The following is a 24127-nucleotide window of genomic DNA, read 5'->3' as shown; positions in this document are numbered from 1 at the left end:
TGAGTGACATTGCTGGAGCCTCAAAAAGCTTCAACTACTTATTTCACATATGCAATAGTGCTCCCCAAGACTTGTAAACACTTCAATGTGTAACCAATGTGGGTTTTACCCTTTAATGGGCTGTATGGACAGCAAGCACAACACCTGCTTAATGCTTCAGTCTGAAATCAGATTCTCATTGGTTGTTATGACCTGGAGGCTGGAACAGAAGTGTGTGCTTTGAAGAAATCTTAGCTCATCGTCAGAAAAAAAGGGAAGAAAAATAAGCACATATTTAAAATGCATTTTATTTTCCTTTACAAGAAACAAAAGCAGACAAAGAAATAAGATGAAGGGGAAAGGGAGCGGGAAAACTGTATATAAAGAGATGCAACCTCTGGCGTCCTGAAAAAAATATGTACAATTCAAAATAATATCCATACAAAACATGCCACATACAATAAAAATGATCATTATATTTATTCATATTCCCTAAAAGTATCTCTGCTGTACAGATGCAACATCTTTTTAAAAAGTAGGTGAGGTTAAAAAAAACCTTCAATTTTGAGCAAAACTTTATTAAATTATAAGATATGCAGAGAACTTAAATTATTCAGAGAAGAAGTTAAAAATTATTCAGGCTAAAATCCAGTGAGCGGCATAATGTCTCGTCATGGTCTTCCCTTGAAATAGAAACATACCAAAAAATATATATATCACTGCTTCGGATACTTGATCAATATCTACCACTTTTAGAGAAGATCTCTGTTATACTATGAGAGTGCAATTCATTACCAGGTTAAGTATGGGATTAACTTTGAGTATTACATCATAACATACATTAGGCCAAGTAACCATTTCACAAGGTTTACCAACACATTCACTTCTATAGGGAAGATATTAAAAAAGCAAAAAACACTAACAATAGTCTAGGGAGTTCAAGATTTTCCATTCAAGAGTATATTAATCCAATTGTGACCGATTAAGGGACAGGTTTTGGTAATCAACAAGCAGTAGCATAAATAAAAAGAAAAATAAACACGAACAATATTACATAAATACAAATGCTATGCACCATTGTACTGCTTTACGCAAGAAGTGATTTTCACGTCTAATTAACGACCCCTCCGAGCGGTTTTTCGTATCGTACCGGCTTCCCGTCGCCATTGATTGGAGAAGACCGGACGTTTTTCTCACACCTATTTTTTTTTAACAAACTTGTCTCTGAGAGCTTATAGCAAAAAACACTAATAGAAAAACAGGTAAATGCAAAACACTCTGGTTCATATACATAAAGATATTAGTTTGCCATTTTACATATATTTATATTTATATACAGCTTTATCTTTGTTAAAATGATATCCAGTGGTTGATTTTTTTTTCTCAATTTTATTTCTCTACACTTTTTGACTTTATTGATTACAAAGGGGCTGGATAAAGAGTTGCTGTCCCCTAATGCATATACTATATATACAGTTTGTACAACTTTGCATTTTTAAAATCATGTGAGGTCTTAGGTTAGGGGGAAGGAGGAAAACAAAGTAGTATGAGAGGGTGGAGTTTTAGTAAAGCTCCCTTTAAAGACTTTTTCATTCATCTTACATAGAAATGAAAACAAATGCCCTTTTATCCAATAAGTCTTTCCCTGCCATCAGTTCAGCCTCGAGAGGACAGTACCAGCACTAGAAAAAGCACACTACAGGGGAGGTGAGGGAGGGAGGAGTAGAAACACTGCAGGCTGTACTCAGGCAGAGGAAGACTTACTACAGTAAAGTTTAACAACAGTCCACTAAAATCATACAGAGAGGAAGAGGCATGATTCAAAGTTTAAGGTTGAGTTGTGAAAAGATCCGAGTTGTCCGGGGGAATAAAAAGCATTTCATAGAACAGTAGTCATGCATCCACCAGCTGGTTTGCAACGAGTGGAACTTCAATGTATGAAGCAGCAAGCAAAATGTATACTTGGTTAAATCTGGACATCGTAGTCTTCTTCCAAGACTAAAGCGTCCTGTCATGATCCTAGAGCCGTTTACTCACGCCATCTTTGAGCAACGTTAAAAAAAAAAAAAAGAAAAAAGCTGGATGTTATTGTGCTTTCACACAGCTAATCATAACACGCCTTTGATAACGCATAAATTAAAAAAAAAAAAGAACAAAAGAAAAAGCTACATCGATATCCAGGATGATTTGGTGGCGTACGCGACACCCGCTAAGCTTCTTGATTGTGATTTTAATGCAATATCTTATCAAAACTGTCATATATTTCCTCTGTATAAACAATTCATGAATAATAATTATGTTGGCTCATTATTGTAAATCATCATCAGCATAGAGTAGATAGAGCAAACCTGCTGCTTAAGATTCCCTGCTTGTCCGAGAAGGCTAAGCCCATAAAAACATTCCCCCCTTTCCCCACCCCCGTTCCACAGTAGCAGTTTTTTCTTTTTTCTTTTTATACAAAGCAGTCACTTTCCACTAAATCAATGAGGTAGACTGGGTCCAACTAACCCACCTTGGGACTCCACAACATCTGGTGCCTCTGGAGCCACAGATCAATAGCATCTCAGATTTTTATATTAACTTACATCTTTTTTTTTTTTTCTTTTTTTTCTCCATCGATCATATGTAGTTCTTACACAGAGCCACATCAAGATTGTCTAGCGAGCCAAATATCCGTTTTGTCTTCATTGATGACTTGATGGGAAAGTGCCTTTTTCCTGGAGGTGAGAGGGAGGTGTGGTCAGGCGGGAGAGGAAATAGGTCCGACTTAGAACATAAAAATGCATCATTAGTTCATTCTTAGTATTTTAAAAATGGCTTTTTGTCGAAGCTCCAGGTGAGCTCTGCACTACGAGTATTGATATATCAGAGGGTCAGAATCATTTGGTAAGATGTTTGAGGATTGTTTTCCAGCCACTGTAAGCTTATTGAGAACAGTCAAGGAGGGGGAAAGGGTTTTGGCTGAGGAAAAGGTGATTCACATGAGAAGTTAGTCCCACCATCAAGCTGCTGTTGACGGAGGTGGTCGGTTGCTTTTATTTATTAATGCTCTTCAAACCTTTGGCTACAGGTGTCAACGCTTTTAGTCTTTCAGTGACGGAGGCCTGCCTTCCTCCAAGTCTTTCAGAACAGCTTATGCACTGGCTATGTCGGATTCAAAGGCTTTGGCGCAGGAGTGTTCTGGCACCAGCAAGGGAATTCTCCATTTGTTTTTCGTTCTTCCGGGTTAGTTCATCCACTTTCGGCAATTCCAAGCTCCACAATGGCAAGGGATCTTGTTCTGATCGTCCTCGAAATCAAACTGGTAGTCGTAGGTCAGCTGGAATTAGAAAACAGACTGTTAATAAACTTTAAAACTAATAGGATATGTAAGACTGAGTAGTGGTCAGTTTTCTAAAACACTGCACCTCCTCTCCCTTGGGGATCCTGCGGCTGGAAATGATGATAATCTTGTCTTCTTTGTCAAATGTTACGACCTCTGCAACACAGTTTGGGGCACAGGAGTGGTTGACATAGCTGGAAAGGAAAAATAAAGGTTAAGTCAGTGAAGGAACTCACCAGACTCAGGGGGTTACTGCTGCTATATTAACATGCACACAGTTATCCCCCATTTTCAAATTGGAAGTGGGATATGCCAATATTATTTGGGTTTAGGGGAACTCTTTGAATGTACAGAAAACACTTGGAAGATGCATCCACACTGGGGTTTTTAAATGCAGTTTCCAACACATGGTCTCTTTGTCTCTCTCTTTACTGCTAGATGCACATTTGCAGGCATAAGAGGAAACACCCCAACTTAAAAAAATATTAAGATTGGATGTCCACAGGTTTTTGGATTCTATTTGATCACTAATACTATAGTTCAACTGATATATTGGTTGGCCGATATTATCGACCGATGTTGGCCTGACACTGTTTTATTTTTAGATATCATAAGGCAGAAAAAGATTTTTATGCCAATTTATAAACAATCAATTGTCCAGTGAAGCTTTTGATTGCACTGTCATTTTTGACCAAAAAGTTTATATTGTTCAACTGTAAAATATCCTGCTTGTTAAATAACCTTGTCATAAGCTTTTGATGATCACATTTGAGGGACCACTGCAAAAATAATGTGTCTATTTCAGCCGATGTATTGACATGGGAATTTTTCACACCCTTGTATTGGTATCGCCCCTAAAAATCTAGTATCTGTTAGGCTCTGATGGATTCATCAGCCTTTCCAAGCATGTGGTTGGACAAATGATATGGAGAGGCTGTGTTTGTTTAGAAGTACAGTATGAACAGCTGAACATAAACAAGATTATTAGTGGGAAAATTAGGGGGAGTTCACCATGGAAACAGATTAAATACTGTCATTTTCTAAATAAGGTCAGAAACCAGAATATAAGAATGGTGCATGTGAATGTAGTCAGTGAGGCAAGCCATAACAAATCAACACTTACCGAGCTGGGCCACCGGTCAGAGTGGCATCAATCACTTGCTCATTGTTGATGCGGAACATGTAGATCCCACGGTTCTAAGTTAATCAAGAAAAAAAAAACAGGAAAAGGTTGATCAGAATACAAACTTCTCTTTTTCTAGAGACCTACCAACTAAATGTAATTATTTCCACAAGGGATCGACCGATTATCAGAGGCATCATTGAGCCTTTTTCAGATTAACAGAAAAATCTGTTGATTTATTTTTCCAATTGCTGATAAAATGCATTGATTTAAAAATGTCGATGAAGCTTCACAGTCATTCGGCCATTTCAGTCATTAGAATTAATCTAAAAATCCACTCCGATGATAATCTTATTCGAAGTGGAGCTGAATTTAATCACATTACAAACTCCTGGGTAGCTTGATCTACAGTAATGCATTGTAACTGTTATTGTCAAGTAGTGAAGCAACATGTACAATATTTGTCACCAAAATCTAGTGGAGTGGTAGTATAAAGCAGCAGAAAATGGAAAGGGAAGTACAAGCACCTCAAAATGTTATTTAAGTACAGTTCTTCAGTTGTGCTTAATCAAATTCCATGATTATCTATTTTGACATTAAACACAACTTCCTCCTATTCTTCAGCAACCAAATCATGTGCTTTGCCATATAATTTTGTGATTGGTTGATGTGCTGCCTTTTTCCACCAATAGGAAAGGGGGTGTCATGTTTTTTTGCTCGCAAACACTTCCTGTTTGCAGATTCTTTCGTGAGAAAAGCCCGTTATTACCATTTCTTCCTGCACCTAACACGCAGCAAACGTTACGGCGATACTCGCGGATAGAGTGGCGTACATTATTTATCGTAAGTCTGGTTTTAGTTGGCCTGTCAACACAATTTAAAAACTGGTATATAGTTTAAAGGCCACGCCAACACATAAGTCAGAACTGAGACTGCATCTTGTTGCTATGTCATGTTAAATTGGTCACATGATTTGGATGCACCAGCATGTTCGTCAGCCTCAGAGGGTTGAACTTTAGAGCCAAAGGAATACTTTTTGTTGACTTTCCATTCATATGCCAGTGTTTAACCGCCATACCTGGGACTCATAGATCTTCTCACGTCGATTGGCCACCTCATTGCGTATGACGGTTCCGATGTACTCAATGACCATGGTGTGCTTCTCCAGATCCTTCGCAGCGTACAGACCCAGGCCCTGGATGCGAGATCGTGCCAGATACACATTGTTCTTCCACTCTGTCTTCAGGCGCCGATACTGGGACGACTTGGAGTGGACAAACTGCTTGCTGTATGGTGTATTGAGCTCTCCAGTGAAGGTACTCTGGTAGGCCTTTGACACGCTGGTGCTATTTAGAGTGTGAGGCCTTGAGAAAAACAGGAACAAATATGTCAATGTGTATCTACTTGGTAAGATGCATTTATAAATGCCAGGTTTCATTCATAAAAATGTCTACAACTGTAAATCAAATAATTTATTATACATATTGAACAAATTAGGACAAACTTTATAATTACTGAAATAAGATAATAAATACAGTTAAAGTATTATGCTTCACTTCTTGTATCAAATGTTTTTACTACATAACAAGGGCATGCTGGGTGTTAATGTCAAGTCCAGCTTCTTGTGGTTTATTAATTATAATAATGCCACTGTACCTCTTGCATTGCGTGGAGACCTTGGGCTCAGAGCGGGCAGAGCCAGTGGGGTTGATCATCAGAGGGAGCTCCATCAGAGGGTGACGGCCATATCGGAACTGGTAGTTCTGGCAGTTCTCCACTCCAGGAAGCTAAAAAGCAAACAAATTATGTTATTAACAAACTTTAGTCTGTAGATTTGTTATATCATAGCAGACTTTTGTGGTTCTGTAGCCCATAGGTCTCAACTATTGGGCTTAAGTTTGAGTCTAGTCAAGTGTTCTATATATTGTCATACCTGTTTATGATGTTTGCTTTAGTTTTTCATACACTGAAATTTTGAATCTAGTCCCAATTTTGACATATATACTAAGGTTCCCAAAAATGTATCAAATTGTACTTCAATTTAGAAATTTATCTTGCCCATTGTTGTTATTTACTTCACCAATTTTATAAGTAAAGTATCAAGAATGAGATGTCAACCTCAAGGCCTTCAATCATAACTGATAACGATACAATGACGAAATGAAATGAGACAAACTGTGATACTTTTTCTTGCTGTATATTCTTACCGACTCCGTAATGCGCATGACAGCATGAATTGTGAGGCCATACATTTCCTCTCCCTTGACATGTTCGGTGAACAGCTTCAACATGGATGATTCCTCCCTAAGTTGAGCCACCTTCTGAACAATCCGGTCCCAGATCCCTAAAGACAAAGATGTGAAGAAATCACAGTCAGTGTTAAAGAAAGTTATTTAACGAAAAACAAAAACGAAAAAGCCAAAACATTGAGTAATACTCTGTAAGTGGGAGCTTCTCACCCTCTGGAGTGGTGTCACGAAACTGCAAATCTTCCATGCCATGTTCCAGAACTCGCACCTCAAACACAGGGCGACTTTCATCCTCACTGATGCGGCAGCGGTAGCGGCAGCGCTTGTTGGGCAGTCGCGTACTCCAGTAGATGCGTGTGGCCTCATAGCCAACAGGGAAGATGGCAGTGGATGAGTGGAAGTTTGCCATCTGGGAAGGTAACAACTGGCCAACAGCGTGAAAGATGAGGCCGCCAACACGGAACAGGTGGATACGGTCACCTCGCTGTAAGATGCTGGCAATCTGCTTCACCTCATCACGCTCGATGTAGACGCGCCTTAACACAGCAAATGCGCTGAGTTCATCTTCACTGGGGCCCTTAAGCTTATGCTGCGTGCACAGCATGGTCTTGTCCTTAAAGAACATGCAGCGAGCTCGGATGGCGCAGGCAAAGTGGTAGACATTTGGGCAACGCAGTCTGTTGCAGCTGTTGGTGGCGCCTGTTTTCTGGCAGTATGCACAAAGAGTCCGCAAGCCCCGGCGTAGGGCTACCTCCACATTGATAAGGGCACCTCCCTGTGTCTCATAAACCTCTGTAGACCACAAGGCACAGTTCAGGTGCACCCACAGGTCCACATCGATGTTGAGCAACCGGGCAGGCCCATCTGTGGCTCCATCACCTTCCTCATGGCAGAAGCAGCATTTACGTTTGTCCCGAGGCAGCCTTTCTGGTCGAAGTGTAATGCGCAGGCGTTCCATAAGCTCAGACACCTCACGACTGCTCTCCTTCTTTGAACCTCCCTTGCGTATTGTGATGACAATTTGAAGACGCTTCCAGCGAATCCCCTTCCATTTTTTCACTTTGGGATGCACCACCTCCTCATCAGGGGAGAGAGGCCGGCGCTGCTTGATAGCCTTAGGGGAGGACTCCACATTGCTGGGAGAATCTTCAGGTAGAGGCTGAGCTACATCAGTGGTTGAGTCCTCCTCCTTGGCAGCAGGACTCAGATGATCTTCAGTAGGAGCAGGGGGAGGAGGAGTAGCAGGATCTGGGACAGCATCGGCATTTTCTGGTTCGGTGACTGGCTCTGGGGCAGCAGCTTCAGCCTCTGAGACACCAGTTGGTGGAGCAGCATCAGTAGGCGGAGCAAGATCCTCTATAGGCTCAGTCTTGATCTGGACAATGGTAGGACTGGTAGGAGATGGAGAGGGAGGAGCAGACTTTTGCAAAGGTTCAGCTTCTGTCAATGACCCTGGAGCAGCAGGTGGAGGTTGTGGAGGGGACGGTGACGGAGGTGGAGATTCCTCCACTGGTATAGCAGGAAGATGGCGCACATCCAAGTCACTAACATTGGTTGTGTAACAGTGCTGGGCAGGTTTGTCATCCTTATCTGGGAATTCCTGGGAGACAAATACACGTATGAGATCTACAGCATTCATGAAATATATTATACACAGCAAAAAAAAAAAAAAAAGATTAGTGATTCATACAGTTCTCAAGAGACCTGTAATGACTTGCCTGTTTAATAAGTGCCAGAATGTCCACTTGTTTCTTCAATGTACAGCCTGGTAGAGATACATCAAATTGCCTGAGCCACTCATCCTGACTGGGTGAAGCACTGTCTTTTGTACACAGAGCCCCTGGAAAACATGACCACATTAACATCAACTTAAACGACTTGCATTCACATTTGAAGGCCAGACACATCAAATAAATATCAAAGAGCAAGTGGCAACAAAGGCCAACTGTTGCTTTCACACCACAAAGACTAAACCTGATGTCCAGTTAGCTTTTATGTTCTGCACCTGTGTGAGAGGTAATACCTCTCCACACCACCAGATGGCAGTAGCCTGTATTACACGTTCAAAAGGGAGACACAAAAAGATTGCAAATGGCACTGGCAATGAGGCAAAGGTGAAAATTTAGGGAACACAGGAATAGGGGGGCTTTCCAAATGTTTTTCTGTTCCTCTTCTCATGCACCAATTCGCCCAAAAAGCCCTTAACAAGAGCCAATTATTTTCAATCATGTCCAACACAATGTAACAACTAAGGCTGAGGGCACTCACCAACAGCCCCACATTGGTTAACAATCAGCGTGGTGTGGCCCTAAGAGCAATCTAAGTATGTGAGTGTGTCTGCAGCAGTGGAGTCACTCTTTTAAAGCAATTAAACCTCGTTTGTGAATGGCAGCTTGGCTACACTCATATGTTTAAAAACACAAAACACTCACAATATGCTTCAAAAAGCACTATGAGCCATTTCTAATATCTATTCAATGGAAAAAAATGGCAGATATTTGTCGCATGACTTGGGGTGGCAGGGTGGCATGAATGTGGTTTGGATTATGATTATATGAACAGTCTCTAAATTCATACCTGACTGGCCGGGTCCTTTCCCAGGCACATCAACTGGAGGCATGTCTGGGTTTATGGGAGGGAATGTCACCTCATAAGAACCTGGCATCCTGATGTTCAGCAGCTGGGCCATTGCCATCATCACGTGATTCAGTTTCTGGAAAAGAAAAAAAAGGGAAGTTCAAGTGTTTCTTAACTGTGTGAAGATAAGAAAAGGTTGATAAAGGTAAACTAGCAGTGATACTGTGGCTTTGTACCTTAGCTGCAGCAGAGGACAGAGTGAAGGTAACGGACACCTCGTTGCTTTTGGCCTTGTCCCAATGGTTGGATGTAGAAACAACCTTGCTATCAGCTGCTTCAAGGGGTTTGTTTTCTGGGAATGCTACAAAAGAAAATATTTAAATTGATCTTCTGGCAGTCTGCATTTTTGTTCATGTCTCATTTCGTTTAACCATAAAATCTATTTATATTGCAATCAAACATAATGCACGCATTCAGGATGGATTTTTGAGCAATGTTTCTTTTGTTTTTGGGAATTATATTGGCAATGAATGTATAATACCTGGGATGGCAGTGCGAGGTATAAGGGGGATGATGGGAGATATTGCTCTCTCAGTCTCCTCCTCTTTAGGCTCCCGTAGGTGAGGGAAACGTGGTGTTTCATCTCCTACATTACTCTCAGGGGATGATGCCGGGATGATGCTTTCTGGGGCATCCTCATCATCACTCTCCATCCTGATAATAAGACATTTCCTACAGTTAGAGCTACCACAAAATATGTGTATTCAAGTTGACAAATAACTCAGAAGAGTTGCCTTATTGTACCTGATGTCCTCGTTCTGGTTATGAGGTGGGGTGGGAAGAGCTGCTAGAATGTCAACACTCTTCACCTCCTCTGTAACAGAATCTGCAGGGGACAATTAATTATTTAAAAATCAATCACTGTATGGCTACCAATTAGTTATCATGAGGAACATTTATTTCATGCCAGTTGTTTACCCATTGGCTCCTCTGCTGGCTCTGTGTCTTTCTGACCCTCAGACAGTTCCTCCCCAGGAGTCACTCCATTCAGCAGCTTGTGCTGTACCGAAGGCGGAGGAGTAGGTGGAAGCGAGGAAGGTGGTGTTGGTGGGTTGCTGAGGTTACTCTGTAAAGGGACATAACAATATCCTCATAAAACAACTTTATTTTTGAGGAAGAATTTGACAACAACCAAAGCCTGTAAAAGCTAACCATTGGTATATGTCAGAGCTTAGTTTTACCTTAGTCAGTAACTGAGAATAATAATCTGGGATGTTGTCCAACACTGCATTTCCAAAGGATCCTTTGAGCTGGGCCTTGCCATTGGCTGGACTGCTTCCAAAAGGTGCAAAAAGATCCAGACTGGCAGTGATTGATGGCTCCATCAGGGGCAGCAGAGAAAGACCCTAGAGGGTAAAAGTCCATTAGTGAAAATGATGAAGAAGCACTTTTCAAAACATCAATGGCAAAAATCATTAAGGAAATTCATTCTTTCCATGCTTTCACCTGTTTGAGTTGTTTTATCAGTGCTTCAGCACTTTTTCCGACTTCTTCCTTCTTAGTCTTTTTCCGTGCGTTCGGCCCTCGGTCTCCAGCCGCCTTATTAGTGCGCTTTGGTTTTTGTACAGGAGCCCTTTTTGTTATAGACTGTAAATCCTGTAAGGGTTGAGAAAATGGGTGAGAGGTTATCTTATTTACACAACTACTGAACTAACTAACTCTGATGCAGAAATTAATTGATGAACAAAATTAATAGCAAAAAGTCTACCTCCATATTTCGCGGTGTTCCTTGAAGTTTTTGCTCCAACATTGCTAGTTTTGTGTTAATGTGGCCATTGATCTCATTGTGGATGCCTTCAGAAGGCCTCTGAGCCCCAAGCTGGAGGTTCTTAGTTCTCAGGAGTTTTTGTAGTAGTTGTTGACCAGTCTCAGATCTAGGACCCTGAGTCCCAGGGTCTCCAGCCATGTTTCCAGCATTAATTAAGCTGGTGTTGCTCCCAGATGTAACCGCCTCTCCTGTTGCTTCTCGCTTTATAGCTCCAGGATGGGCCTCTGCCACACCATCACACTGAACCTCTCGTGGCTCTTGTTTGATGTTCTGTAGGGTCATCTTGCATAGATCCCCTCCTCTTGAGCCATGTAGTGCATGAGGAACATTGCTGTCTGTGACTTGCTGCGACTGTTGCAGAACATTCATGTCTCTCTGCGGACCATTGGAGATAACGGAGGCTGTGTGAGATGTCTCATGGCCTGATGTCTGAGTTTCTAATTTCAATCCTGGAGAATCAAGTGGACTCTTGGCTCCTGGTGACCTGAGTGGAGATGCCCTTACTTGGCTGTATGGACTCCCTCTTCCAGCCCTGTCAGCTATAGATGGTGAGGAGACATGGGATGAGTGCGGTGAGGCAGGATGGGCTGGGCTCATTCCGAAGGGACCTCTTGGAGAATATGCATGTGATGGAGAGCCCTGCATTCGGCCGGCTGCAGCAACCATTAGTGCTTGTTGGTTCTGGTTGGGAGTGGGTGGACGCATCCCCATAGCCTGATTAAATGTTTGTCGCTGTGGATCTCCAGGAGAGTTGGCGATTGGCTGACGTGGAGATGCCGGCCTTATCATACGGCTATGGTCAATGGGGGAAGGTGGAACTGGGGCCTGACCTCTCATATGATGCATCATCTCCCCTACTTGTGGTTGTTGTTGCCCAGGGACCATTGTCCCCTGCTGCATTTGAGGAGCAACACCAGGTTGTTGGCTCATAATTCCTGATTGCTGCTGAGTACCCACTGCTCCTGGCTTCCCCACGGCCCCATATGGCATCTGTTGGCCTTCCATTCCTGGCATCTGCTGCCCAACCTGTGGTACCTGTCCTGGTGGCATGTGAGGCCTTAACTGACCATGCTGGCCTTGACCCATTGACATGCGCAGCATCTGTCCCTGCTGGAGTTGCCTCTGGGCAATCATGGCCTGGATGTGCTGTATCTGCTGGTTTGGGGGAAGATTGCGGAGCTGAGGATTCTGAGCAATAATAGCCTGGATGTTGATAGGAGTGCGGATCTGTCCAGGTGGAAGCCCAGGCCTCTGTGCCATCATCCCTTGCTGCTGGGCTCTTATCATGCCCATCATGGCTTGTTGTTTTTGCTGTTGGGCCATGAGAGCTTGCTGTTGTGGATTATGGCCCATCACACCAGGCTGTTGCTGGCCAGGATGGTTCTGGACTGTGATCTGTTGCTGAATGCTGGGATCTTGTGACTGCTGCAAGGGATTTTGAACAGTTTGGTGCTGTTGCTGATGAGCTAAGAAATCCCCTGGTTTCCCCTCCTCTTTAGGAGTCAACAACACGGTTTTGTCAACACCGAGGGGACCTTGCCTTTGAAGGGTTAGTGAAAGTTGTTGTTGTTGTTGCTGAAGCACACCAGACTGTTGGTGTCCGATCAAACCTGTTTGTTGCTCAGGAACAGGCTGAGAATTTGACTGTTGCTGCTGTGCCATGTAAACCTGGTTTTGATGCTGCTGCTGTTGTAACTGCTGCCGCCCCAAGTCAGTTTGATGATCATTTGCAGAGCTTAGTTGGGTGACCTGATTGGGAGTGGAGGGTCCACTCTGCTGTGGTGGTGTTCTTGAAACAGGGCTAAGGATCCCACCCTCTTTGGCGCCCGAGTTTTGGCCATCTGTAGCTCCTTGCGGCTGGGGTGTGCTGCTTCCTGCTGAAGGCGAGGAGCCCATTTGTGGGGTAGAGGGCTGGGAGAGCCCTCCTTGTTCTTGGCTGGATTGAGTCATCAACTGTGTCGGTTGTCTTTGCTGTGTCATCTGCTGCTGCTGAAGGTGGACCAAATTCTTTGCAACATTCTGCTGCTGCTGTTGTTGTTGCTGTTGCTGCTGAGATGCAAGCATGCGTTGGGCCAGAATGTTCTGTTGTTGTGGAGTTAATTGGACATGGGGACCTCTGAGTCCAGGATGACCTGGAGATCCAACCATTCCTTGCTGACCCATCATCATTTGAGGCCTCTGTTGCTGTGACATTGCAACTGGCTGGTTCCCCATCATTCCTGGTTGAGCTCCCATCATGGCTTGACCATGGTTGACAGGCTGACCTCCTGCAATGTTCTGTGGCAGTGGGGCCACAGACTGGCCTCCAACCATTCCTTGTGGAACCTGCACTATTCCCTGCTGATTGGCCTGGTTGCCTAGCATTCCCTGTTGAGTGTTTGCTTGTTGTTGAGCCATAATCGGGTTCCCCATCATACCAGACTGTGGCTGAGCAATTAAGCCAGACTGCTGATTTGGGTGTGGCATTGGTTGCTGACCCATCATCACCTGCTGCTGTTGCTGCTGTTGTTGCTGCAGTTTTGCTAATTGCATCCTATGTTGAAGCTGTCTTTCATGAAGAAGCCGAGGGTCTGCACCTTGCATTCCAGGTCCCTGTGGGAAAAATCCTGCTGGAGCCCCAGGAGGTCCTGGGGCCCTTGCACCACCAACTCCAAGAGTTGCAGGAAGCTGGGGTTGGGCTCCACTGATAAAAGCCTGCCCTTGGGGCATCCTGACAGGCATTCCACCTTGGGGCATAATTCCTGGGTGCTGGCCCATCACTGGTGTTCCCTGCTGGCCCATTACCATCTGGCCAGGCATCTTCTGAAACATGTGAGGGCCCCCTCCCTGGGTAGAATGGCCTGGGGCAAGAAGGCCAGAGCTTTGCTGATGTTGCTGCTGCTTGCTTCTGTATTCTGCAATTAGATTGGTGTGCTCCTTCTGCTGCTTGCGCACCTAGAGCAGAATATTATTGAAAATTGAACATGAATAAAAGTTAATTTGCATATTAAAATTGCCTTTACTGAGTTAGTTTGCAAAACTAACAGTTACATACCTGGTCAAGTTGTTTCTGAATTTTGCTCTGCTCTTCTGTAACCAACTTCAGTTTCTCTGCATCTGCCTCTGCAAACTCCCTGCCTGCCTTCTTAGCTGTGCGTTGCTTAGCACATAGTGCCTTCCGTGACTTGCGATGAACTCCAATCTGTTCCTCCAAAAATTTCAATTGCATTTGGAGTAACTGCTGGGTGTGAAGAAGCCATTCTTCATATTGGTGCTGTTCGGCATCGTCTATAACAAAAGAGGATAGCATTATACATCCATAAAACAGTATGTCGACAGGTATATCTTTTCTAATGACTAAACAGCAGACGCAGTATTAGTAGAACATACTGATGATTCCTTGCACAAACTGGGGAGGGTTAGGTCTTGACTGGGGGGGATCACTTGTTTCTCCCTCCTAAACACAAAAAGAAAACATATGAATAAATCAGCTACACAAGATTTCAAATATAAGTAAATCAATCACTTCTGACAAGTAACACAGCATACCTTTGGAGGTCCAGATGCAAGTTGACCCTGATCTGTGCCTGGGGCAGAGGCGAGCCGCTGAGCAAGCAGAGAAACCTGTTGCCTGCAAGGACAGCAAAACATAAAAAGGTATAAACATACTGGAAGTGTAGAGGTACTATGGTGTCATTTACTGTTGTAGTGTATCAAAGTTCATTTCGATGGAGTTGCTTCAGAGAAAAAACTGCATAGTCTGCGACCACAAATCTATAAACAGAACCAAATATAACAATTGGTATCAGCTTGGTTATCTGTATTTTCCACCTGTTAACTTGTAGTATTGTCGAATTTACCCGAAAATGAGAATACAATGAATCTTAAAAGTGCTTCTTTCATTGTAATTATGCTTTTACACGAAGGTTTGACTCAGGTACATTTCACAAAAAAAGCCTAGGTTGCATTTTGGTGAGAGTTTTGCTTTAAAGCTGTGTCCGACTGAACCTAAATTTATCCTTAATTCATTAAATAATTCAACATGAACTAGGGCATCAGCAGATGCACAAGGCTGATGCCTACTGTGATCAGGGGGATCATGCCTACAGATAAGGACTTACATATTCCTCTAACTCTGTGACTGAACAAAATTACATGGAAGACAAGTTGTTAAGATCTTTTTGTAGATGTTTTTGATGCTGAGGTTTATGGTAGTATATGCCTGAATTGTATAGCACTGATACGTGTTATTATGTCATTGTGCCCAGCACTGACAGTATTAAGTATTAAAAAAGTGAAAATGTGAAAACAACTACAAAAAACATAATTAAGTGCTCAATATAACGTGGCAATTTTGGAAATGCTTGGATATAATGGTTAAAAATTAATCTTGCTGCATACATACACACAGCACAAGCATAAAGCATAAGCATAAAGCAATTTGAACTTTATTCAGAGTTTTTAAATAACCAAATTGTAACTGTATAATGCTTGTTGGGTTTGACACCTACACCAAGACAATCTGAGGATGCCAAATTGGGTAATTTTCATAAGAACAAAGGTTACTTTCTCTTTTCAACATTTCTGCATCCACAAGCAACCAATGACACATATGTGTGAAAGTTCAAAAGGTAACAAGGAAACCAATTAATACACAACACCAGTACCTCAACTCTACCCTACAATGTCTGTCAACTTCACCTGCAGCATTTGTCCTGTGTTATGTATGATGTTAGACCTGACAAGTTAATTGCATGCACCAGGACATGTCAACATTTAAGCATGTTGAGCGTTTTACCATAAAGTTGTGAAGTAACACAACATTAATTTCTAGCCATATAAATAAAAAATATTCACAAGAAGTACCTGTTAATGCCAGAGGGAACAACCATCGGATCTTGTGCCAGTACTCTCTTGATACCCTTTAGTGCCACCATCTTTGCCTTGGCAATGGGATCCATGATGTCATCAGTTGCAAATTTGTCCAAATCTGCAATAAATGACACAAAATCTGTTAGATACAGTATGAAGAAGCACACTATTATGCAGAATAATGACAGAGATAGGCCACAGTGGTTACCTTTATCTGGGAAGAAATTGTTTGCCAGAGGTGACTGTTTAACCACTGGTTGCTGTGGCTGCTGTGGATGACTGAGACCTGTATGGATCCCTGGCTGCCCCATTCTTATCATAGCTTGTTGCTGGGCCATGGCCATGTGAGGTGGAGGTGCCATTCCAGTTCCTATAAGCCTTTGCTGCTGTTGCTGTTGCAACATGTGTGGAGCACGGGGCACCATTCCGGGCTGGGCCATCATTCCTTGGGGCGGTGGACGATGGTGGTGTGGCAGCATTATTTGCCCAGGTGCCTGTGGGCTTGGCTGTTGATTTGAGAGGCCAGGAAAATGAGGAGCCATGCCTCCTTGGTGGAGTGAACTGAGCTGTTGCTGCTGTTGCTGCTTCTGCTGTTCTTTCTTCTCATGCTCCAACAGATCCTGTATTAGAAGAGGCAGTTCACCATCTAAGGAGCTTTCTACCTTTGCCAGATCTACAGCAGGGGAGTGTTGTCCCCCAACATCAGGCAGCTCCAGTGGATCATCTCCAATATCTGAATGTGGAGCAGCTGGAGGAAAAGGTAATGGATCACTTTGGCCTGGCAGAGGGTACTGAAGGCCCCCCAGTCGAACAGAACTTAGTGAAGCCGACTGGTTTTCTGGTTGTGCAGGCTTGGCTGAGGGTGTGGTACCACCAAGAAGCATTGATACAGCTTCTCCTATTTCATCTTTCACCACAGTCCGTCCAGGCTGCAACTGAGGGGTCAGACCTCTGTCCTCTAATTTGACCTTGGAGATATCAGCAGTTTCAGCAGAGGGTGGCATTTGGGTAGAAGAACCCCGAACTGTGGCAGGGGCTGTTGTGCGAGACTCCTGCCCTGGATCCACCTTGGCTTTCTCTTCCACTTTAATAGAAACAGATGCAGAGGAAGATGAAGGTGCTTCGCTTTCTGCCTCCATCAACCGCAGCTGGTCTGAGAAGACATCTTTAGGGTCTCCTTGGTCCAGCTCAGGGTCGGTGTATGCCAGCAGGTCAAACTCATCACTGTTGAGCAAGTCGTCGAGATGTGGATCGTTGGTTTCAAGGTTGTCCAAGTTGCCCAAGTCATCATCTCCTTTGTCAGGATCCAAGTCTAAAGCCAAATCATCCTCATCCTCCACACCTCCATCCCCTGGGGCATCCCCAAGCCCCTCGAGGTCAGGTTCTGGCAGTTCCTCACTGCTTTCTACCGTGGCAGACTGGGGCCCTGTGACAACACTTCGCTGTGGAAGCTGATGCTGCTGAGTGCTAGCAATGTTTGGAGTGGAAGTCGCTGCATGGGGCTGCAGGTGAGGCTGTTGTGTTACTGGGCCTGTAGATTGCTGAGACATTAAAACTGGCACACCACCATGCTGTAACGCCAGCTGTGATTCATTCCCCCCCTCTGTTTGCATGGCACCAGATTGAGCTACAGGATGTTGCTCAACAAATGGTGACGCCACTCCTTGTTGTGGAACAAATAGCCGTGGTCTAGGCTGAGGTCCACGCGGAATAAACTGGGCTCGTAGGGGTAGCCTCTGTGAGTTGTGTCTCAATTCAATAAATTGCGGTGGGGGTCCCTGACCCATAGGTTGCATGGTCTCTCCTCCATGTCCTGGCATCATAGTGTGCTGGTTGCCCATGCCTTCCATACCCTGGACGTTGACAGCAGGGTTGAGATTGTGCCTTATGCCCAAAGCTTCCATGCCAGGCTGGGGGAACCTCCTTGGACCTGGAGCCTGGCCCTGCCACTGAGGAGGGAATGGTGGACGGGAAAACATGCCCTGAGGTCTGGTGGGCCCTTGCGGCCTGAAGGATAGAGGCAGACAGAAAAATATATGCATTTCAATTCACACACTGTAAGGCTAGTTTGTAAGGATGTAAGGGGCTGGGACTAAGTTAGGTTGCTGGTCATGACTTTGAGGGCAAGTAATTATTTCTGTGACCATCTTGTGCTTCTGGGTTCCTTACATTCCCAAATCAGTTCCAGTAATATTACAACTTGGCAATGTTTTATCTGAGTATGCAGGTAGCTCCAGACATGCTATCATTGCATTTCTGTAATGATCAAATGCTGACATTTCTTGTGTGCCCTTTATATAAAACAAAGAGGGGTGAATTCTTATTCAACACAAATGCCATCTACTTCAATTAGGCGTTTACCTTAGTGCATTAGGATCCATTATAGAAGGGGTTCCTGGAGGTGGTGGGCGAATGAGCTTGTCCTCCATGCCTCCTACTGCCATGGGGATCTTCCCTGCCACAGAAGCCGGAGCTCCAGCAGCAGTAGCAGCAGCAACACGATCCTAAGGGGAGTAAGTATTGGCTTCATTTCTTCTTTTCTTAATTCCTACATCACAATGTTGTCAAATGATTCTTTTGTGGCATACTGCTGCACACTGTGGCATACTGCGGAGGTGCATACCTGTGGATATGGCGGTGGCGCTCTGTGGCCCTTGTCTGGTTGAAAGGCTCCCACCTCTCCTGCGGACCAGCCAGGGGATGCACTTCCAGCAGCAGCAGCAGCCTCCTTCTCTTGTCTAATGGAATTTCTCTGCATTTGTTGTCTGATTAAGAATTCCCTCAGTCTCTGCCGCTAAGAAACATGAGAAGCAAACATTAGCAATACAAGCAAGAGGTGCATACAACGACTGTTCACTGGCTATAACTTTGGTACCTGTCTGTGCTTCTCCAGCTCAGAAGGGCTAAGGCCCACTAAAGCAGGGTCCTGCACTGCTGACATGTCAGACATTTCTTGAGTGCCTGGCAAAGCTGGTTGATGAGGTGCATCTGGGGGGCGGATAGCTGGTAGTTCTTGAGATCCAGAAGGAGGTGGCACCCTAGAGTTAAAGTTGTCAGCTCCCACAGATGGCTGACTTTGTGACTGTGGCTGAAGCTGACCCTGCATCATCTGGCTCTGCTGTTGGGTCATCTGGAAGCCTCCTGTGCTGGGGCTGCGGCTGAAAGTAGGAGGTGCTGACAGATTACCAGAAAGAGGATCTCCCATAGAGCTGTTGTTAGGATGGGGTGGAAGTGGCTGATTAGGATGAGGTGAGCTTTTGTAACTTGCAGTTCCCTCTGGGGCAACAGAGGAGGGGCGAGAGGGTTTGTGGATAGTAGCAAAAGGGTCTCTAGATTGTGGCCTTGAAGGTGGCTGAGAACAAGGGTCTGGGGATTGGAAACGAGGAGTAGCAGGCGAGTGAACAGAGTAAGCATCATTGGAGAGGCCACCAGGAGTGTGGGGAGACTGAGAGCTACCCTGGGATTGTGGGCTGGAGGGCACTCTCGGACAAACTTCCTGTTGACCCACATTGTGTCTCTGGGGTCCAAGAGAACAATTATCGCCTGACTGCGGTCTGGGAGTTAGAAGTGGCTGAGGGTGGGGATCAGAGAAAGGGTGGGAAGGAGACTGCCTGTAGCCATCAGAGTGGTGGCTAGGGGATGCTCCAGGAGGAAGTGCCTCCCCTTGGTGCATCCTTGGTGTCATAGGTGCCTTGAATAAACCATCTCCAGAGTCCAGCATCCCAGCAGGGGAGCCAAGGGAAAGGTCAGGTCTTCCAACTGCGGAGGAGCGTGGAGAAGGTGCACTCATATCAGCCCTGTACTGCCCTGTGCTTGCAGGAGAGGAAGCCACCGCAGAGGGTGATGGAGATGAGCCATAATCTGACCGTCCCATCCCTTGCTGGTTTCTGAAAGGGTCTCCATAGTGGGTATTGTGGGTTGGAGAGAACATGGGCGACTCCCCAAGCCCAGCACCTCTTGAATGAGGGCTTTCTGGATGTCCCAACGACTCCTGAGAGCCTTGCTGTGATTGTGGTAGATGACCTTGTTGCTGCTGCAGCTGTGATCTGAAGTAAGGGTCAACCTGCTGAGCCCGTCTGGGGGTTCCAGGAGTTCCTGGTTGCATGTCAAAGGGGCCAAGACTGGCTGGCCGTCCCTGAGGAGGACCCTGCGGGCCAGAAGCGGAATAACCTGAGGAAGAGGCCTGCAATGGGCTGGCCCCAGCATGGGAGAAGGGAGTGGTTGGGTGGGAGTGAGAGTGAGAGTGAGGTGATTGAGGAGGAAACTTGGCCAAAGGGTCTGTCCGGATTTCAGCTGACCCAGGGGTCTTAACAGGTCCATCTGAGAAAAAGACTGAGGATGACCCTGAATCTGGAGGAAAGGGAAATGGGCTTTCTGCAGAGCTGGGCTGGGAAGAGACTGACGCAGAGCCTGAAGGTGGAGGTATCTGGAGGTGTAAACTGGGCCGTTCTCCCTTCACACGCCCTCCTTCTGTCTTGATAGGCCTGCACACCTGGCTCTCTGCCTGCTGGGAAAAGAGTAAAGAGGAAACTTAAATAATCTGACCACAACTGTGATGGAAAGATGGCAAACATAATTCATCTTGACAATACAAAAGGGTGCTAATGCTTTAATTCACCTTCTGTGCCTTGTTGATCCTCTGAGCTGCTCGGTTATCTTTGGCCTTTTGCTAAGGAAAAAATACAGAGATCAGAATATAAAACTCGATTAGTTAATATAAGAAATACTTTTGTTTAATTCCAAAACATCATATGAGTAATGGGATAATGACTACGTTAAAAATGCTCACAACAAGTTGTGCTTAATTTCTCTGATTCTGATCATTTTAAATATTATCATTTTGACTAGGATAATCATAAAAAGAAAATGTCTTATTGTCCCATATCCACATCAAACATCATATAGGCTGAATGCAGAATAGCTCTATGCCAATTTTCTCATTTTGGTTTTAACAAGCAGATCCCTCCAGACAAGTTGACTTAAGGTTGACAGTTCGTGTACTTCTGTGTTGGTAATTTTCTGCATTGAAGTGAGGCAACCATATGCTATTGGATAGATACGATAACGCAAACACAGAATAACAAGAACCTGGCTCAATGACTACATTTAAGTCATGTGTGTTAGAGTGAACTGTAAGAAACAATTAAGTTAACATAAATCTGTTATGTCCATTAAATCAAAAAACAGCAAACCTACCAGATATGGAACCTTGTCTGCTGCTGACACCTTCCTCCAGATCTTCATGATTTGCTTACAGCGACTAGCCCAGTCTGTGAGAGTTGACATGTTTCACATCTGCTTAATATCTGACATTGATTTAAATCTCAATATTAATATAGCATGTCTGCCACACTTACCTGGGTAGTCCTGTTTTAGAGTGGGAAAGTTGGTATTGGCGTAGAGAACAGGGGAAATGGTTGAGAGTTCTCCAAGCTCCTCATCTTTCTCCCAGCGCTGGAGACTGCGCTGATTGTAGGAAAGACCATCACCCTCTGTCTCCGTCGGGGTAGGTGGAGAGGAGGGGGTTGCTGGGGTAGAGGGAGTTGCCCAGGGGCTCTCCTCACCCCCATCCGGACTGAACAGCCCTCCTCGGTCACTGTACATAAAATAAGAGGATATCGTTTTCCATTTGAAAACGGGCTTACACATGTAAACAACAGGAACATAATAAGTATGTTGTAATATATAGTAGCTGCAGAATTACGTAACAATAGATTGTTGGAAAATGAAATACACTAGGCAATTCAGTATTGGTCTTACCGCATATCAAAAAACGGTGACTGAGAGAGGCCAGGAAAAGCGTCCATCATTCCAGCCGAGGGCAGGGACCCTGAATGAAATTTTTTATCATGTTCAAATTATAAATCCAACATCACTTTAACCTTACTTGCATACAACAGTAACAAACAACATTTTAAAATTCAAAAACATCATGATACAAAAATCTGAAGGCTTCCCTCTGTACCCACCTGAAAGGAGAGCTCTCTGTGGCAGAGTGCTACGATTGAGTTCTCCCTTACTGCCCTCCAAGATGGGCTTCATGCCCCCTAAAGAGGAACCATCTGACACTCCCAAAACCTTCCTGAAGAACTGCTCAGAGTCCTGACTCTCCACCCCTTGCGGAAGACCTGTCAACATCATTTAAGGTATAATGTTATGATAATCAGATATCAAATGTTAATCAAAAAACGTTTTATGTTACACGCTACATATCCAAAAGTATTCTCTCAGGGGAGTACCTTCACTTTTTTCTGCATCAGAGTCATGAGGATCAGCTGACGCCTGGTCCTTCAGCGATGAGGATGGTGCAGAAACTCCTAAAAATTTACAGTTTTAACCCAACCTGCAATAACCTCAAGGCCATAGCAATACACCAGCATAATCAGAGTCCAAACAGACACTTACCTGCACCTTCTCCCTGAGCCTGGGGGTCCTCACCCCCTTCTTGCTTGAGAGGAAAATTATCTTTCATCAGACGATCCTTGGCATCAGCTAGTGAGAGAAGCACAAAGGTCACACACCATGTACTAACCTTTTCCACGCCCAGTGTCAAATAATTTTCGTGTGTCACAGGTTAAGTTAGTGCTCTTACCCTCTGGGGCAGTAGGTTTGAGCCCTGTCTGCGCTGGTAATGAAGGCCGGATAAGGCATGCACCTGGCCTCTGCCCTGGTGGTATCATCACAGCTTTCTTACTCAGGTCTATTAGTGTCTTTCCAAAGAAAGCCTCCTGCAGCAAATTACAAATATTTACAATATAAACATTATATCACTGGATGACGTAAGCATAAAAATGTTTAAAGGCCTGAGGCAAGAGAGACTACAAACCTGGAGATATGTTGGGAACATGTCCTCAAGTTTGCTCTTCTTCCGGCCCCGACGTTTCTTGGCCTGCTCCTCACCCTCCACTGGTTTAGGATCCATTATGTTATCGGTGTCAGGATGGGGTCCTAGGAATATAAAACCATGAAATTCAGTAAAAAAAAACGAAAGTTGTCACACTGTCTCTAGTAATTGAAGATGATGAGAGGGCAATCAGATAAAAAACAACCATGAGTTACAAAGGATTTGCTAAATCCCTCTACACTGGCAGATCCACTGTGTCAACAACGTGGCCTGATTCAAATGAATGAGGGGCTCTGTATTTATACGAAAGACTGAACATGGCCATAGGGTGAAGAGAGATCATCTTCAGAGGGTACCATAGTCAATACCTAAGTAAACTTTGAATCCCCAGCCCAATTAGGGCGATCAAGCTAATGAAAATTATGTTACCATTTTATTATAAATTATAAATAATGGATGAAACGAAATTCAACAATTATCACTAACCTTCATCAATGGTTCTCTCTATTGGCTGACCATCTAATGTAGTCTCTCCAGCCAGCTGGGCGAAAAATTCTTTCTTCAACCGTGTGTGACACTTCCTTTGTCGCACCATGAAGCCTCCAATTCCTGGTACAATTCATGAAGAAAATATTTGTAGATATATTGTGGATGGTCAGACATTTATGTGAATGTTATGTAATTTTTCAAAATTCTGGGTTGCTTACCAGGCCTGTAAGGTTTCCGCTTTCTCTTTTTGCTGTCCTCTGTCTCCTCCGCTCCTGCTTTGAGACCCTCGCAGTCCGCCATGCCTTCAGTACCCTCAGCACCACCTTCTCTGTCAGGGCTTCCTGGGTTCTCCATCTTGGGTTCACATTCCATGGGCTCCCCTACAAAATAACATTGAATTTACACAAGGTCTAAAAGGGAGAAAATCACCTCTAAACAATGTTCACACGCCAATGGCCAAGCAGGGAGTGTGCCAGCGTTTTCTCCTCTCACCATCTCCTTCAACCTCCCTCAGATCCATTCCATCAGGACCTCCTTCACAACACAGGGTGCCCAGTCGGGAGCGACGCTGTCGTCTTTTGTGAAGGGGAGACATGGACATGCTACGAAGCAGGGACATGCCTGACTCAGTCAGCCACACTCCCTCCAACCGGTAGAACTGGGGCTCTGTAAAGTAACATTTGAAAATCTGAGTGACACACTCTAAAACAAAAAAACGATGACCACACAGAGTGGCCTTGTCATAATAAACATGAATCAGCAAATTCCACTAACCTGGCTCTTTGATCTTTATAGAAGCCATAATGGCTGACTCTACTACTGCGAACAAAGGCGAAAAGCAGGTATAAAAAGAGAAAGAAGCAAA

The 24127-nt window shown here is 44.4% G+C and overlaps 1 protein-coding gene across 6 annotated transcripts in view; it reads right to left on the bottom strand.

Annotated features, from left to right (window-relative positions):
* Window positions 1–269: 269 nt before the first annotated feature.
* Window positions 270–24127, bottom strand: part of kmt2d (lysine (K)-specific methyltransferase 2D) — a 33980-nt gene continuing 10122 nt past the window's right edge. For 4 of the 6 annotated variants that reach the window (XM_037104776.1, XM_037104775.1, XM_037104779.1 and 1 more), the window contains exons 19-55: window positions 24037–24081; window positions 23755–23928; window positions 23481–23642; window positions 23260–23382; window positions 22756–22877; window positions 22522–22657; window positions 22335–22421; window positions 22169–22246; window positions 21899–22057; window positions 21690–21759; window positions 21287–21525; window positions 21126–21199; window positions 20548–20598; window positions 18805–20436; window positions 18553–18723; window positions 18291–18433; window positions 16138–17936; window positions 15924–16047; window positions 14607–14688; window positions 14448–14514; window positions 14113–14345; window positions 11019–14012; window positions 10757–10906; window positions 10492–10656; window positions 10229–10376; window positions 10055–10136; window positions 9792–9964; window positions 9487–9611; window positions 9251–9386; window positions 8392–8513; window positions 6884–8273; window positions 6632–6768; window positions 6081–6211; window positions 5503–5788; window positions 4425–4498; window positions 3387–3495; window positions 270–3298 (exon numbers count right to left, since the gene is read on the bottom strand). In XM_037104776.1, the coding sequence (XP_036960671.1) occupies window positions 3206–3298; window positions 3387–3495; window positions 4425–4498; window positions 5503–5788; window positions 6081–6211; window positions 6632–6768; window positions 6884–8273; window positions 8392–8513; window positions 9251–9386; window positions 9487–9611; window positions 9792–9964; window positions 10055–10136; window positions 10229–10376; window positions 10492–10656; window positions 10757–10906; window positions 11019–14012; window positions 14113–14345; window positions 14448–14514; window positions 14607–14688; window positions 15924–16047; window positions 16138–17936; window positions 18291–18433; window positions 18553–18723; window positions 18805–20436; window positions 20548–20598; window positions 21126–21199; window positions 21287–21525; window positions 21690–21759; window positions 21899–22057; window positions 22169–22246; window positions 22335–22421; window positions 22522–22657; window positions 22756–22877; window positions 23260–23382; window positions 23481–23642; window positions 23755–23928; window positions 24037–24081 (12086 nt within the window). In that variant the 3' untranslated portion in view covers window positions 270–3205. The remainder of the gene's footprint in view (window positions 3299–3386; window positions 3496–4424; window positions 4499–5502; window positions 5789–6080; window positions 6212–6631; window positions 6769–6883; window positions 8274–8391; window positions 8514–9250; window positions 9387–9486; window positions 9612–9791; window positions 9965–10054; window positions 10137–10228; window positions 10377–10491; window positions 10657–10756; window positions 10907–11018; window positions 14013–14112; window positions 14346–14447; window positions 14515–14606; window positions 14689–15923; window positions 16048–16137; window positions 17937–18290; window positions 18434–18552; window positions 18724–18804; window positions 20437–20547; window positions 20599–21125; window positions 21200–21286; window positions 21526–21689; window positions 21760–21898; window positions 22058–22168; window positions 22247–22334; window positions 22422–22521; window positions 22658–22755; window positions 22878–23259; window positions 23383–23480; window positions 23643–23754; window positions 23929–24036; window positions 24082–24127) is intronic. The other 2 variants (XM_037104780.1, XM_037104778.1) reach the window with 2 other exon arrangements.

The sequence above is a fragment of the Acanthopagrus latus genome, chromosome 7 (genome assembly GCF_904848185.1).
Source record: "Acanthopagrus latus isolate v.2019 chromosome 7, fAcaLat1.1, whole genome shotgun sequence".
NCBI classification, from domain to species: Eukaryota; Metazoa; Chordata; class Actinopteri; order Spariformes; family Sparidae; genus Acanthopagrus; species Acanthopagrus latus.
This window is presented reverse-complemented; position numbering and strand designations above follow the sequence as displayed.